The 17,422-nt window shown below is 44.1% G+C and overlaps 1 protein-coding gene across 5 annotated transcripts in view; it reads right to left on the bottom strand.

Moving 5' to 3' along the window:
- Positions 1-1,088: 1,088 nt before the first annotated feature.
- Positions 1,089-17,422, bottom strand: part of Nfya (nuclear transcription factor Y subunit alpha) — a 23,803-nt gene continuing 7,469 nt past the window's right edge. The window contains exons 1-10 of one of the 5 annotated variants that reach the window (XM_026785658.1): positions 17,242-17,261; positions 15,795-15,936; positions 14,310-14,396; positions 10,712-10,858; positions 8,447-8,578; positions 8,062-8,167; positions 6,998-7,164; positions 6,535-6,708; positions 5,802-5,903; positions 1,089-3,543 (exon numbers count right to left, since the gene is read on the bottom strand). In XM_026785658.1, coding sequence (XP_026641459.1) covers positions 3,490-3,543; positions 5,802-5,903; positions 6,535-6,708; positions 6,998-7,164; positions 8,062-8,167; positions 8,447-8,578; positions 10,712-10,858; positions 14,310-14,396; positions 15,795-15,869 — 1,044 coding nt within the window. In that variant the 5' untranslated portion in view covers positions 15,870-15,936; positions 17,242-17,261 and the 3' untranslated portion in view covers positions 1,089-3,489. Of the gene's footprint in view, positions 3,544-5,801; positions 5,904-6,534; positions 6,709-6,997; positions 7,165-8,061; positions 8,168-8,446; positions 8,579-10,711; positions 10,859-14,309; positions 14,397-15,794; positions 15,937-17,241; positions 17,262-17,422 lie in introns of those variants that run through there. The other 4 variants (XM_005359691.3, XM_026785659.1, XM_013350973.2 and 1 more) reach the window with 4 other exon arrangements.

The raw sequence follows: 17,422 nt of genomic DNA, 5'->3' as shown, positions 1-17,422 counted from the left end.
ACTGTGACGCTGTGATATGGTCAGATTTTCTCCACTGATTTAAGAAAAGCAAGGTCTAAATACCAATTTTGTTGTCACACATACACTCTCCCCATACAGGATTTGGGCAGAGGGTAGTAGATGGGAACTGTTAACAATGTCTGAATCTGAGGGTTGGGGCTCCCTTATCTTTAGAGGTGGTATGGGTTCCCATTCTCCCTCTGAATTGGGATATCCCCAGGGATTGGGTTGTCCAGGCAAAGCGGGAAGCTGATTGGCCCTGAGACAGGAGCCCATCAGTGGGAGAAAACAGTCTTGTCTCTCCCCACCCAGACATCTGTGGGCAGCAGAGGAAGGCTGTGAGCCTAGAGGCAGAGGTCCAGCTTAGAGATCTCACTAAGCCCTTCACTGCTCCTCCTACACAGGCTGTTACTGCTAGAGAAGACATGGAGGTGCATGCTGACGTTATCCTGTACCGTCACATTCTAAAGTTAAGTCCTAAGAGTAAGTCTGATTCTGGAACAAACCTTAATTGCATGGGGAGTGGATGGGTGGGCTTCGCAGACCCAATCCAACCCTCATGGGCTTTCTAGAAGCCACACTGAAGGAACACAGCATCATGTTGGTTCCTGAAATGTAAAACAATCATTTCCTAAGAAGGGAGCACACCCAGGAGAAACTGGTCCTCTGGAGCATGATTTATAACTTGCTGAATGACCTTGGCGGAGACACTGGAGTTTTTTTGGTGAAAGAGGCTATTTCTACTCAGATGATTACTTATTTTGAAGTCCACTTCAGGGGGAAATTAGGAGACCACAAAGCAGAGAGGCCTGGCACCTGGTATCTTTCTGTCTAAAGCCACAACTTGACCATGAATGAGTTTCCAGGCACAGGCTCAGGCACAGGTTCCTCAGATGTCACCCATGCTGGGGGTGGGGGTGCTCACCTGGCAAGGCAGGAAGATCTTGAGTTGGAGGCCAGCCTGGGCTACAAAGCCAGTTCAGATATCAGAAAGCAAAACCAAAATGCACCTCCACCAACACAATAAAAACCAAACCAATAGCAACAATCCCTCCCCCCAAAAGTCAAACAAAATAAAGTCAAACCACTTTTTAGTATTTTTATAAATTTATTAAAAAACAGTTGCAATGACATCGATGATCATCTGTATTCCCCTTGCTGGTGGGGAGACCTACATAGTTGAGTCCCAAAGGAAAATCAAGACATTATTATCAGGCACCCTGTAGCCAGGAAAGGCTACTGGTGCAGTGTCTAGACACTGGTGTGTCCCATTACCAGTGCAATTAAAATATATACACGTAGTTATTCTGCAACAGAAGCACTCAGGAAGTACAGAGATGCAGAGACCAGCAGCCCACTCCCCGACTCACTCTGTGTCTTTGAAGCCATCACTACAATTCCAAGAACAAGTAAAAAGAACTAAATTAAACAAACAAAAATCCATAAAAATGAGTCCCCCCATGGGTTATTACGTTGTGCTAGAATAACCACAATGCAAGAGTCATGGGCTAACTGCAATGCAGTGACAACATGAAACCCAAGCATCTATTTCAAAGGAAATAAAACTCAAATTTGCCTTCCTCAAAATGAAACTCAGCAACAATATGAGGTTAAGATTATGTACAAACTTAGAGACACAAATAAATAGCGTTCTACAAGTGCTGGCTTAAACACTAGACATTAGGTCTGAGGAATCCCTGAACCCTTCCTTCCTTTAGAATCCTTACCGCCACAAAGGCAGAAATCCCTCATGGAATAGCCAATAGCTCATGTCAAGAGCCAGAAGTTTTTAGTGAATTTACTAAAAAAGGATTAGTCCCCTCTTACATCTGGAAGCCAGGAGAAATGGCAAGGTTCCTGGGAGAAGGGAACGATGGCTTACTTCCTGCTTCTCCGATTAAACTGGTCTCCCTGTGATGTTCCTTTATAAGGTTAAAATCTTTCCCATTTTTAACACAGAACAAAGTCAAAGAGCCAGTCTTTAGACTTGACTGGTATTTTAACCAACCCCCAAAGTCTTTGGAATGACTGTTTGACTTTGATTGCAGAGCATACAGCTAACTCTTCTGAAATGTCAACCATGGCTTTCTCCTCCAGGCCTCAGCATGCACAGCAGATTCCGGGCTGGGTGTGTGTGGCTCAGTGGTAGAGTGCTTGTCCAGAAAAGATTACTGAGGCCCAACTCACCCCAGGGACTGTAAATTCCTGACCCTGCAGGAATCTTCTTCCCGATCTGTAGCTGAACCCTACAGCACAGATGTGTGTGCAATCTTGTTGCAAGGCCTCAGGGAAAGAAGAAAACAGTGGAAACTGGCACCAAGGAAATCAGCTGCCATAGGAAGAGCATTCACCCTCGGGGCCAGCACACAGAGGAAGGGTGGAGCCCAGTCTCCTTCACTCTGAGCTCCAGCAGTGTCCAGTCTGTGTTCAGGACAGCTGCCTAAACAGTGCTTTTTAGACAATATAAGGAGCACACCTCCAACTTCCCTCTTATGCACGCCAGAAGGTTGTCAGTGTGAATGTGGTTTCTTCAGCTTAAGAGCCATGCCTGGTATCCAGCCACTGGACAATCATGCTCTGTGACAGCACTCGGGCAGGCACGACACTTGTTCTCTACACTGAAATGCACAGATCCTTCCATTCCCTGCTGTCATAAAGCCCATGATTGAAAATCCTACGTTTGCCTCTGTTGAACAACGGTAAATGTCGATACTTCAGCACAGATGTTGCAAAGTTCTCTACCTGGAATATCTGCTGCAAGGTCCACTTACTCTCTAAACTGTCTTTAAAGTGGCCCCAGGACAAACGATAGCCCAGATGGCCTGTTAACAGGGATGAACAGACCACTGTCAGGGCTAGAAAGATTCAGCGATGTACCTCTTAGATCCTCAAGGTCTTCTATCCTTTTATCCTGAGTCCATATTATCCTCTTTGGACTTTCTTGCCGAAGTGAAAAACACTAACCTGGCATGTGGGCAGACAAGGCTCTCATCACATGAACAGAAGACGGCAGCTCAGTCTGTTGCTCCATGTCGTAACATGAAGGAAACTTCTCTGTTTGGGAGCCAGCCCGACATCCCACCAGGGGATGGATGCTGGTAGACTCCACAGAAAGGCATGGGCTATGGCTGCTTTGACCACAGACCAGGCTGCTCTCCCCTACTGCAATGGCTGACTGGCTGGCCTTATACCACTCAAGTGCTTGTGTACGTATCGCTTGGCTGGTAAAAACCTCCTTGTATCCTCCAAATTCACAAAACATCAGTGTCACCAACAGTCTGAAACAGGTCCTGAATGAAAGGGTGAGACAAAGGCTTGCAACTTCAGTTCATCAGCCATCACTGCAGCTGTAATACTGAGCTAAGCAGTTTCTGTCCTGAGAAAGGGCAGAGAGCAATCATCAGTGTCCCATTTGAATCGGTCCGTTTCCAGGAGCAGTGGAAAGAGTGGAGAGGAACGTGACTGATCAGCTCTACCACCCTCCTGTGGTTAGGAAACTCGGATGATCTGTGTCATGGCTTCTTCATCAGCTTGGTTTGGATCCTACAAAGACAGCACAACAATCCTTTACACTGGTAACAGGAGTTCCTGACTCACAACTTAATCCCCAGGAAAGCCATACAACTTTCAAGTAAACGAAAGCTCCAAAGTGATCTCTATTTCTGCACACACAGTTTAAATACAACTCTCTCTGCCTAGAAGAGGCCAGCAGACCCATTCCCTAAAAGCACTAAGGCCTGGTCTGGCTCCCCACCAAGCACTGCATGGTTAATAGAGTGCCGCTTTCATAAGCATCCTGACCTGTGCTACCCTTAAGGGCATACCAGATCAAGCACCATGATATGATGTATTTTGGGTCATTATGGAACCCTGACAGTACTCTACTCCACAGACGAAGAGACGGACTAAAAGACTGAGGAGCTTACCACGATCCTCCAGTCAGCATGGGGAACGAGGGCCTTTACACAATGGCCTACTGCGGGCAGTTCCTAATCAGCCAGGCACAGAGAGCAACAAGAACAGAGCGGCTGTCATGCTGCAGGGGAATACTGGCAGTGTCACCTGTGGACAGGCCAGGCAATCCAGGCTGCCGTGAGTAGACTACAAAAGCCTCACTATCTGATAGAGAACAACTGAAGAGACAGTAAGAACATGGGGAATCCATGTTGATGACAGTGAAGCGAGCCAACAAAAGAAATCCATTAACTCAACCAGTATTTACTGAGCATTTGTTCAGATCTGGATCTTAAGCTACGCCCAACACACACAAGAGAACAAAATCTCTACTTTGATGTGTAAATTAGAAAGCAGTGTGGATCATATAGAAAAATCTCTTGATTTTTATACATTAAAGGATAGGAGGAAATTATAGGAAAATACAAGGGAAAAGGAGCCCCATCTAGAGATAGGGGCAGGCTAAAGGCCTTTTAGATCAGGCTTAAAAAGAGGGAGACAAAAACTGTCCTTAGTGCACATGTCTATAACACCAATACTTGGGAAACAGGGCAGGAAATTGCAAATTTGAGGCTAGCCTAGGCTATGCAACGAGAAGAGATACCCATGAGAAAAGATAGAGAAAAGAGTATTACAGACTGGAGACTGTGAAGACAAGGGACCAGGTAAGAGAGCAGATAAATGGGTAAACAAGCAAAAAAGAGCAAACGAAGCTAGAAGCAGACAGACAAGTTTACAGGCCACAGCCAGGACTTTGGGTATTTCAGCACAAATACAATAGAAGATGGTTGAGAAAAATCAGAGAGGAAAAAGATGTGCTAATCTTACAAAGATCACACTAGGAGGCAGTAAATGTGAAGAGGGAGGACAAGAGTCGAAGACAGTGGATACATTATTCCAAATCAAAGAAAGAGGACTAGGCCAAGCTGACACCAGTTAGCTGGGGACAAGCAAAAAGATTCAAATTATGTTTCAGAAATAAAACCAAAAGAACTTCAAAATCTGAACCATCTAAACTTTAATAATTGGGTGGTGACAAGCCACTGGTTTGGGTAATAGATTAATGAACCAAGCACTCCATTTTGGACAAATGGACTCAGAAACACCTAAGAGGTAATTAGTGGAATTTTATCCCCTAGGTTTTAATTCAGTTGATTGGTTTTTTGTGGAAGAAATAGGGTTGAACCCCACGCCTTATGCATGCCAGACAAATTCTCTCCATTCCTGAGCTAGCTACACCCTTAGTATGAGACGAAGTCTCACTAAATTAGCTGGTCTCAAGCTCACTGTATAGCCCAGGCAGGCCTCTACTGGTTAGTCACCTGCTGCAGCTTACAGAGTAAATGAGCTGACAGGCCTGCACCACCAGGGCAGGCTCAGCCATCTAAGCACTGACCTTATACAAGTTATGTATTTCTCCAAAACCCATATTCAACTGTATAAAATGGTGACAAAATGTCATTCCTATCCCACGGTCCTGAGGTTGCCACAGTCAGAACACCACCACCACCACCACCACCACCACCAAGTTTACGTGAGTGCTTGGCACTCTACCCAACACTCACCTACTGCAAATATAGCATGCTAAACGAAAGTAAAATGTTTCCTTGAAATAGAAAGAATGGAGAAGTTGATAGTAAAAATTTAGAAAAATAAGGAAAAGGCCATGGGGTCAAAACTTTCAGTGCTTTTAAAAAGGAGGAAACTAAGCAACAACACCGTACACTGCGGGGCGGGGTGTATGTGTGTGTGTGTGAGAGAGAGAGAGAGAGAGAGTTTCCTTAAATATAGGAGTTTATCGCTGCTAAAAAGAAGGCAGGCAGCAGAGAAAGAAAGATTCTCCTTACCTGCATATGAGGACTGTCCTTTTCTTTCGGAGAGAAGAACCGTCCCCCTTCACCACGCTTCCGTGCCATGGCATGTCGATGCCGAGACTCATGGAGGTATTTCTGAAGAAAGAAAATAAGATTGTTAACAGTGAGAGCTAGCAGTTACCAAGTGCATGGATCAATTGTTAAAAGTTTCAGACAGAGGCAAAGTCAAAGGAACAATGAAGGCTGAACGATGGAGAAAGCTCTGGCGAACAGTATGATAGCTGCTGGCCATATAACCTCCGTAAGAACATGAATGTTAAAAGAACTGGAGGGAAATGATTGTTATCCTCCTCCTACCATTGACCCTTCCTCTGCTTCAGCAACAGACCGAGGTTTGCTTGAGTAAATGGCAGGTCAGGAGGAGATACCATTTCTGTGCTATCTGTAGGTATGTTAGACTGGGTTATCAGATGCTGGCTCCTTTCCTATACCCTTTGCCTTAACAGCCATTACAGACTACACCCACGCGAGCACTGCAGCTGTAGATAAGAGAAAGTCCCGAGGACAAGTTACCTCTAGATTGCTTTTCAGGAGAAAGGGGGAAAGCCCCTTGCTTATACGCCACTGTGTGTCACTGTTCTCAGAAAATCTGTCTGCATTCTGTTGTTTGGAAGGGACAGGGAAACACACCATATTCTAGTCAATGTTACAGGCAGAACAATTGTGCTGTTTTCTGCCTGCCTGGCACTTCCCATGACATACACACCCTTCTTTCCTTTGGAATTTTCCCTTCTGCCTCTAGCTTAGCCCGTGCTTGTCTCCTCTTAAGGATGCGGTGATACTGTTTGGCATTCACATACAGGGGTTCTTCCTCCAGCATCTCTGCTCCAGGTAAAGGGATTCTTTGGATAGCAGGCACAGAGCCTGCTCCTGGCACCATCTGCATGAACAAGAGACCGGACCTTATTATTAGCATAAAAATTCTAAATAAAATTGCATATTTACACCTATCTTCTGCTGTATCTCCAGTGTCTAGAACAACCTGAGACACGGGTAGGCATTATACAACTTGTGAGTGAGGCCACTGTTAGTGCCTGAAGGATAGAGTTCAACTACAAGAAGTTAAAACCATAAGCAACTTCACAAGAAACAACAACTTACAATTCAGAGACAGAACCTATGGAAAGTTTCAGTGTCAGAGAACAGAAATGGGGAACCACTTTCCTTACCATAACCATTCCTCCTGAGTTGACCACATTGCCTGCCACTGGCAGTGTCACAGTGACAGTCCCTTGTCCACTGCTGGTTGTGTTGGTATTGGCTCCTGTCTGAACAATCTGTGCTCCTGCCAAACTGGCTGCTGGGATGGTGATCATGCCTGAAACAGGGACTGTAACTTTAAGAAAACAAAACAAAAAACCAAACCAAACAAAACAAAAAAAAAAACAGGCACATGGGAACAGAAAAAAGGGAAGACAGTTAGTCCCTTCCACCTGACTCTCGTATACTCTCCTGGAAAAATGCACTAACAAACACCAGGGAGAAAACAAACAGCCTCTCCTACCCCTTTACTCCACTTTGCTAATGTGGTCTGTGTGAGTTCAGTTTTGGAAGTCTCTGTTAATGGCCTAGGACCCAGTTCTATATAAATTATACTTCAACCCCCCATACTGTACATCCCAACAAGGGTATCAAAAAGGCACGAAGATGTGGAGGCCTCCCTACTGCAGCACCATTCCCACTACCAACACAGCTGCCACTGCTGCTTTTCTATGTTCTTCCACACGGGAAGAGGCCTCGCCAGGGTTCAGTCCAGCCTGGCTCCCTCCTATATGAATAACACACAGCTAGTGCACCCTCTGCATCTAGTACACTGCAAAGTCTTGGTCTCAACCAAACCATTGTGGAATCTGACTGAGATGACTTCTCTGGACTTAAAGTATTGCAGTCTACTGTGAGCATGTAGAGCCCAAGCCAAGTCTAGACTTCTTATGTGTATGCATCTCTTCCTAGGGCACACTTCTGTGTTTACATCGCCTTAGCTAGGGGAGGGGTCCTCTTAAACAACTATATGATCAGATTAGAGGCCTAGAACTAAACTGTAGGAATGCTGATCTATAAGCAGCAATGGGTTGGTCATATATGGTGACAAGAACTGACAATCACCGGAGGTCTGGTGGGAACCCTGCTGTTTAAATGTGGTGTGGACTTCACAACAACTCTGAAGCAATCACAGGTCTCTAAGGTTCAAATGAATGCCCTGCAAAGTTCCAGGGCAATAACGGCACCTTACCTTGCTGGAGAATTGTGCCATCTGCATTAACTGGCTGGTAGACAATAGTCTGCCCTTCAGCAGTCTGGGCCACTTGCTGTCCCTGGACAGCAATTTGCTGCTGTGTCTGTAGAAAACGATGATATACTCAACAGATGCCAAAGACTCAAGAGAACCCAAGCATGTTTTTGATAGCTTTCTTCTGCGTTCATGTTTTTTTTTTCAAGACAGGGTTTCTCTGTGATCTTGAAGCCTGTCCTGAAACTAGTTCTTGTAGACCAGGCTGGCCTCGAACTCACTGAGATCCACCTGCCTCTTGAGCGCTGGGATTAAAGGCATGTTCCACCACCACCTAGCCCCTGCATTCACATTTGATGTGAACTAGGTAGCTTACTGCTCAACTCACCTGAGTCTGGCCCGCAGTGACTGCAGTCTGTGGCTGCTGAATGATGATCTGTTGGGTCTGACCCTGCTGTCCTTGTACCTGTACAGCCTGCCCACCCTGAATCTGGATCTGACCAGGAGGGACCAACTGTATCTGTGGAATACAATACACAAAAAGATTGGCATCAACATGACTCCTTTAGTTCCTTATATTTGCTTTTATTTTTTTATTTTTATTTTATGTATATGGATGTTTGGTCTGCATGCATATATTCACCATGTGCGTGCCTAGTGCCACTGAGACCAGAAGAGGAAGTCAGATACTCTGGAAATGGAATTACAGATAGTTATGAGCCACTATGTGGGTACTAAAAATCTAATCTGAGTCCTCTGGAAGAACACCTAGTATTCATTACTGCTGAGTCATCTCTCCAGACTCACATGTTAGGTTTCTGCAAATTAGCTGAATAAATTCCTGTAGAGACCAGGAAGTATGCGGAGGCACACGCCTGTAATTCTACAACTTGGGAGGCAGAGGCGAAATGATCAGGAATACAAGGCCAGCCTCAGGATCACAGTGAGTTTGAGGCTAGTGTTTGGGCTACACAAGACCCTCTCTCCCAAAATTACAACAGAGTAATAAATACTTTGAAGGACAGGAGTCTTGTTCTAATATCAGCTATCAATTATTGAAAAGTTTATTTCTATTTTTCTGATCATTAAATAATACTGAATATTGTTTGGGATATCAATAATTACAGAATTGGTATTCATTAAAAAAAAGAAATGTTGGCATGGTTATTTTTTTTTAAAGTACATTTGTTTAAAAATACTTCAGTGCTCTACAAATGAATAAAAGAACTTTCAAAAATCTATTCTTTCCAAGGCAAGTGTTAAGCTAATGGCAGACAAGGTCAACACTTTGATCAGGTTCTTGAGAGAGACAGAGATAGGCTGTCAAAATTTTTGATCCACAGAAACTGAAATGTACAATCATTAATTTGATTGGATAAAGAATCACTATGGAAACAAGCACTACACATGCCGCTTAAGGAATTTCTAGATTAGATTAACTGAGGTGGGAAAACCTATCCTAACTGTAAGTGGCATTCCATGAGTTGGGGTCCTGAACTGAGTGAAAACAGGAGAAAGTCAGCTGACCAACAGCATCCATTACTCTGCCTCCCGACTGCAGATACAACCCCAACTTAAGGCATTTTGTGCTCCTGCTGCCATGTCTTCTCCACCATAGACTGGTACCCTTAAACTGTGAGCCAGAAGAAAGGTGACAAAATGTTTCTTGTTGTAATCAATGTGTTACACAGCAGTAGATAGATAAGGTGATGTGACATATTATATTCCTATTCAGTTCCAAACCCCTCACCGTCACTTAGCACTGCCATTAATGTTCATCTACCTCTTCCCGCTTTCTTTGCTTACAGGTTTTAGAGTGCCAGACCTCACAGAGCGAATATGGAAAGCACAAGATCATATGTGGTATCTGAACCTAGTTCCCCTTTTTAACTGCTATAGTCACTTACCAAGAGTATTATCAGAAACTTGACAAGTTTTAAAAGTTTTTCTTTGAAATCTTGTAAACTGACAAAAAGGGAAAGAGCCTTAACAGTTTGCTCAATGCACAGAATCCTATTTTCCTTGACTACTGAATACAAAACCTCTGAAGATTCAATGAGAAAGCATTTAGGAATACCTTACAGCTCAAAATTTCAAGTACTTTATACTCGAGAATACCCCCAACCCAAAAATCGGGGTGCCCAGATACTTAAACCAAGTTATCACCCTGGCCCACCTGCAGATCCCCATCTCCCTTCCCACCAGCTTTGTTACCATTCTGTCACTGTTCCTTAGCCCTCTTGAGCTTTGCTTCACAGATCTAGCAGCTGGGAAGTTACTTTCAGCTAGGTGGGTTTCAGTTTCTACCCACTGAGTCTGTAAATGACATGCCTACAGCCTCAAGTTTCCGCAACTCTCCAGGTGACTAACTGCTGGTAGAAGGGAAGAAGAAGGGAACACGGCCCCCATTTTAGAGACATTCTTGGATCTTTCTGTTAGGCTATATATTGCCCAAGTTTTCTTAAGGATTCTCAAATACTACAAAACTCAGTTAAAAATGTTGGAAGCTGGCTAAACTAATGTGAAGACACGTGACACTGACCTCTGGCCCCCATTCGTAATGTAAACCTGTACACACACAGATACATACACCACCCATAGTCATACCAGACTTCACTGATGTACAGTCTAAGTACTTTAAAAAGACCCTCACCTGCTGTAAACCTTGTGTTCCAGACACAGGTACCTGCATGATAGTTTGGCCTTGTCCACCCGGCACAGCCTGGACCATGATGGGTTGGCCAGTTGATGTAATTAGCTGGCCTCCACTGACTTGTACCATTAATGGCTGCCCCTGAACCTAGAATGGAATAAAACACCAACAATGAAACAGTGCAAGACACAATTGGCTTTACCAAGACAATCACTGTCACTGGAACTGTCCTGTTTGGCAAGACAGACTTAGTAAAGTCAGTCCTTTTTTTCCTCCCAAGGCAGGGTCTTTCTATGTAGTGCTAGCTGGCCTTGAACTCAGATCCTCCTGCCTCCGACTCCCAAGTACAGAGATTAAGCCTGGTCCTGAAAGTCAGCCCTTTTATCCCTCCCACCCCCGCCCAGCCCCACCATGTCTGTTTGAATGTGAGTGTGAGTATAGACTATATGCATATGCTGCAGTGGATGGGATGTGAGATCCCCGGGGCTGGAGTTCCAGGTGATTAAGAGCTGCCACATGGGTGCTAGAACTAACTTCAGACCCTCTGCAGTAGCAGTACGTGCTCTTAATCACTGTATCTCTGCAGATACCTGATTTTCTGATTAAGTGCCAAGTTGGATATTTAATGGAACCTATCTAGAATCTGGAAAATCTCAATAAATCAGGTATTAATCACCAAAACCAGGCTGAATTTAAAACCAAGACTAGTTTGCTTTCTCAAACGGATACCCAGGAATGGTTTCTGGTAAAGGCTAGGAAAGCAGCAATGAGAGAGGTAATGATGGTGAGAACTGAGAAGTGAATCAAAGTACAGCCTCTAGAGACCGAATAGTAAGAGTTCTGAAAGCTCACTTGAAGGTTCCTCCTGGGCCTCACGCAAAAGGGAAACCTGAACACTCACCTTCACTTGATTCCAAGGAGCCCAAGAATGGCTGCTACTTAAGGAGTCTACTACTAAAGACTCATGGACTGGGCGGGCTAGTAATTCCAGCACTCAGGAAGCTGAGCCAGAAGCATGGGTTTGAGAACAGATGGGCTGCACAGTAAGCTCTAGGTAAGCCTGATAAGACCCTGCCTCAAAATCAAGCCAAGCAAGACTCTCCAGAAATAGGTTCCAGTCAGTCTTTGATCATCATAGTAGAGTTCTGCATTCTGCATCTTAAATATCTGCATATTTATTTTAATTATCAGAAGCAATGAGACTGAAATCAGATAGCTATGGTGTGTAATAATTTCCACTCTTCAAGTCTTCTGCTTCAACAGACCACTCCAGAAAGAAGTCACTGCACGTGCTGTCACCTCTTGAACCCCAATGTGAAAACTCAGAGAGAACGGTCCAGACAGAAGTTGCTTTGGAAGTGGGGATGAGTAACAGGACAAACTCAAAAACTCTTACTGCAGACTGTCTTTGCTTGAAGGAACTACTGTAACCCAACAGACTAAAATACTCATTCTTAGTTCCAGTAGCAATCCATTCCAACAGTATCAGTGAACTGTGCAGTTGATTAATCTGCCCTAGATAAAACGGTTAGGCTCTCCCACTACCAATCTCCATCAGAACCATCAGGAGTAGTTCAACCTCAGGGCTATCCTCTGAGAAACTGGTGATTTTTAAAGACTTTATGGCTTATCTGCTCACATTCTCTTCTCTTAATTCCCCATTTAAAACCCCCTTTGCTACACCAATGCTCTCAGGTGCTGTGTTATGAAATGTATCAGAAGCCTTACTAGAGGAGTAAAAGAGAGAACTATTTAAAATTCTTCTAAAATGATGAGACTTACAGAGGAAAATTCCCATCACTTCCATTGCAATGCAATCTAGAGCTTCTTTAGCCAACATGGCTGTGCTGTTACTGTGTGAAAGTGGATGCCACAAGCTGACACTGGTTATCATCTCTTACTGCGTGTCACCTTGTTGCTTTGAGACAGTCTCCCCTGATTTAGCCAGCTAGCCCCAGGTTCTGCTTGTTTCTGCCACCCGGTTCTGGGGTTACAGGGGCAAACTCACATATTTATGTGAATTCTATGGATCCAAACTTAAGTCTCTACACTTGCATAGCCAACAATCCCCAAAGGTGACATAAATTTAAGACACTTAATAAATTTCTGGTTACCCATCACCCTCCCCACTAACATGCTATATATGCATGCGATAAAGGATCTGAGACTCTGAAGAACTCACTGTGTCTACAACAGATAATCACAAGGACTCATGCATGAGACAGAAGCCACACAGTTAAGAGCATGTCACATTCCCATTCTATGGTAGTTAATGACAATCCCAGACACCGTTTCATGTATTACAAGGATGAAGCAAGCAGGAACAGAAAGCTGCTACACCCACTGAGATTCAACTGTTCAGGAAGACAGACAAAATCAACTTCTTAATTTATGTGTAGAACTGGCCACGTGACATCACCAAACACTACTAAGTGGTAGGGTTGAAAGGGTCAAGTCCTTACAGCAGTGGTTCTCAACTTGTGGGGTCACGACCCCCATGGGGTCAAATGACTCTTTCACAGGGGTCACGTAAGACTATCAGAAAACACAGATATTTACATTATGATTCATAGTAGTAATAAAGTTACAGTTATGAAGTAGCAACAAAATAATTTTATGGTTGGGGTCACCACAGCTTGAGGAGCTATAGTAAAGGTCACAGCATCAGAAGTTGAGAACCACTGGTTTACAGGAAGGAGCGGTCACCTCCAAAAGGATCTCAGCAGCACTTGCTATAAAGTGAGAGGCTAGTTTGGCTTTGGAAGTCCCACTAAGTCATACCAATTCCGGGAAGGAAGACAGGGAGAGCAGGCTTCTGAATCTTGCCAACTTCTCAAAACCTTTAGCTCTCAATGGACCCAGAAGCGACCAATGCTGCTACTCTCAAAAGAATTTGGGCTATTTAAATTGACCATACATGGTGCTGAAGAACAGCATCAGCATCGGTTAACTCCAGTTTGTTTTTGTTTTTTAGCTTATCAATGTAACCTGTGCTTTGTTTTTTTTAAAAGAGCCCAACCTGGTCCCAAACTCTCACTCTTTCTGCCTCCATATCCCAAGCACTGGGACAGGCGGCATTACCACCATGACCTATGCTAGCACTTAAAAATGCCCATCAAAAAGATAAGCAATCATCTCTGCAGAGCTCCTAATGATACAGGAAAGGTTATTCAGTTCTCAGAAAAACTTGGCTCAGTGCAATGAATATTTAACAGTCAAGCTGCACTTTTAATAAAAACAAAACATAATAGTGCAGTCAAGTCTGTCCATGTGTGCACCCACTTCTCCAGTGCAGTACAATTCATGAAACTTGAATAGGCATCTGAGTACTGAGTAAGCTCTAAAGCCACCTGTATAAGGTCTTCCTGTTGCTTGCTTCCTGGTACTTCTAAAGCAACACACTTAGCACATACTTCTCAGAAAACAGACACAGCAGTCACCAGATGTCTTGGCATGGGAAACTGGCATGCTGGCCTGAGAGACAGGTTAGCAGCACAAAAGGCATGCGACTTTGCCATTCAACTTGAGATCCAAACATAAACAGCAGCAGACAGGCGATGTTCATGCAGTGCTCACAGAGAATCAGAGAGGGCACCACTACCTGGAGGGTCTGGACTTGCTGGCCTGAGGCGGATGCCACTTGGGCCTCAGTCTGCAACTGGACAGCAGTGACACCACCCTGCTGCTGAGAACAGGAACAGGAAGAGCTTGAAATGTATCAGAATGGGAACGTACAGCTCAAGACTTGAGATCACTTGAGGGAGGTGGGAGAGGGGTGTGTCTCTGAAAAGCTTCACCCCACATAGGAGCTTTCAGAGTTCTGGACTCTTCAAGCTGTCCCCAGAGTGGGCCTTACAACACACTTCTGTGACTTACAATACAAATTTATAATGCAGTCCTTCTTCCCAGAAATAGGAATTCTATCACATTGCTAAACATTTATGTTAAATATTTCTATATTTTCTTAGGGTCACAAGAACAAAACCAGCAGGTCTTAAAGGTTTGAAACTACAACAAAGAATTTCAGGTGCTATTAAAGTTATTAAAGCATCACCAAGGAAGAACTAGTCATGGTGATCCAAATTCTAGTCTTGGTAAGCTACTCTTCTACATCCCCAAACGAAGACTTATTCCCACTCAACTGACTGACCCCTTTACAGGCAATGTTTTCAGAAAGCCACCCAACTTCCTTCTTATCCTGGGGAATGTCTCCCAGGAAGAAAGCCACCAAAAACCACTCTGCCCCTGAGGAAGGCCTCACCAAGACCCATTTCCTAAGGAGGCTGCAGGAAGCTGCCAGTGCCTCAGCAGACTGAGGACAAGGAGGAGGCTAGCAAGGCTGGGGAGCTACCAGGCTCAGCTAATCCCCGCAATGTGGAGGAGCCCCCCCAACCAGTGGGTTGGAACTCACCACCAATACTTCCTCTATTCTGTCTTAGTGAACCTCTATTCTGAGAAAAAAACACACCCAGGACAACAGTATTTGGCCTGTGATCAAATAAAAACAATATATTTTTTTCCCAAAGCTCAGGAATGGGGAGAAAAAGAGAAGGTCCGCTATTATAAACCCAGATAAAAGCACGGCAAATGCTTTATGTGCACTAATTCAAACATCTGGTAGACTGTACTGTGGGAAAAGGCAGCAGCAGGAGCTCCTTTTCAATATGTACTCATCCAGAGTATCACCCCAAATATTATTCTAATATTGAACTACAGCTGTCCAGAATAAACTCTGGTAGAACAGGCCAGCAGACTGCCTGAAACCTGACTACTGGTGTGTCTATTGTGACACCCCTTTGCTTTATCACAAGTCAGCATAAACAAGGGGAACAGCAGACTGAACCCAGGGTAAAGCAGAGGTGTCCTGACTTTCCTTCAGTAAGTTACAAAGGGCCAATTTACTTTTAAAGTGATCTTCACAAAGAAGAGATGCCAAGGGGCAAAAGACTGGTTCCCAGTACAGCACAAGTCATGAGATCTAGACTTACAGGGTCTGATAGGGCCCACAGAGTAACCAGAGAAAACCCGCTGCTGCACCACCAGCCGCAGTACTGTAATGGTCAAAACACACTCGCTCCCATACCTGCTGCTGAATCTGGCCAGCCTGCACCACGATCTGCTCTGTGGAACTATTGCTGTTTGTTGTATACTGCTCCATGGCCCGGCCACGTTAAGAGTCCTGTAGCTTCACTCTACAAATTTCAGGCAGCTGCAGGTAAGGACTCCTATTACAAGGGGAAGGAGAAAACCTAAATGAGTCAATTAGTAAAGGCTCTCTTATGACACAATAATTTATTTTCTAACTATATGCCACATTAATATGAAAGTCAACAAAAGATATTTATTCAATTAAAAAAAGGGGACTATATAGCACAGACATAAAAACATTAGTTAGGCTGGCGGTAAACATCTGCCATCCCAGCACTGAAGAGGCTGAGGCAGAAGGCTGAGAGTTTGAGCTAGCCTGGGCTATAAAAAATTTCCTCAAAAAGACTAACCAACCAACCAAACAAAACACCTAGTACTGTTTTTTTTTAACACCTAGTATTGTATTTCACATTTAAAAAAATGTTTCTACTTATTTTTTTTCCTGGCAACTTACCTTGTATATTAGCTATCTCTGTGATGCTGTGACCGAAAATTAGTTTTTTAGGCTCAGTTTTAGTGGATTTTAGTCCACTGTGGGTGTGTGTGAGGTTGAGGAGCATATTTCACACCATGGTGGACATGACACAGAAATGAATACTCTTAAAAGGCCAGGGTAAGATATAGTTCCCAAGAACACATACTCCCCTCAGTAACCCACTTCTTCCAACTAGGCCCCATCTACCAATAATGGCATCATATAAATGTACCAAGAGCCCTTAGGATGCAATCCCCTATAAGCAATACGCCCAGACACACACAGGTGTGCCTTACTAATTTGTTGTTTCTCAATCCAGTTAAGCAAGTAAAAGTGATCACCTTTCAATATTACCAGAGTAATGCTGTCTGAGGTTTTCTGTCCCGCCTGGATCCTGCAACTGTTAAGTCCCAAAGAAATCACATAGAGGTCTACATTAGTTATAGACTGATTGGCCCTTTAGCTCAGGCTTCTGATTACCTCTTATAACTTATATTAGCCCAACATTCTTGTCTATGCTAGCCATGTAGCTCAGTACCTTTTTCAGCAAGGCAGTCACACCTTGCTTCTTCTGTGGCTGAGTAAGGAAACTACAGAAAGAACTTTCCTCTACCTAGAATTCTCGTTGCCCCACCTCTACTTCCTGCCTGGCTACTGGCCAATCAGCGTTAATTTAGAATATAATTGACAGGACACAGACCATTGTCCCACAGCAGAGTAACTCAGAAGCACTGTTAAGCCATCTTTCGTTGCAAGGCCTGCTCTCAAGGCAGCAGATCAACCTTAGAGAATTTGTATCATATACTTGCATTCAAATATGCTACTCTCCTGAGCTACATACAACACAAACGACCTCAAGCTGGAGGTTTGTTACTTACTGAGAAAGTAGTTCAAATATTTTGCTTACCAAAATCTCCACTGAGGTAAGACTACTGATGTCTTATGATGGAGGAAGGTCATTGGTTGACTAAATAAAGAAGCTGCTTGCCCTGATAGGTTAGAACGTAGGTGGGAGGAGTGAATGGAGCAGAACGCTGGGAGGAAGAGGAAGTGAGCTCACAGATTCGACAGCTCTCCTCTCGGGGGCA

The sequence above is a fragment of the Microtus ochrogaster genome, linkage group LG2 (genome assembly GCF_000317375.1).
Source record: "Microtus ochrogaster isolate Prairie Vole_2 linkage group LG2, MicOch1.0, whole genome shotgun sequence".
Taxonomy (NCBI): Eukaryota; Metazoa; Chordata; class Mammalia; order Rodentia; family Cricetidae; genus Microtus; species Microtus ochrogaster.
This window is presented reverse-complemented; position numbering and strand designations above follow the sequence as displayed.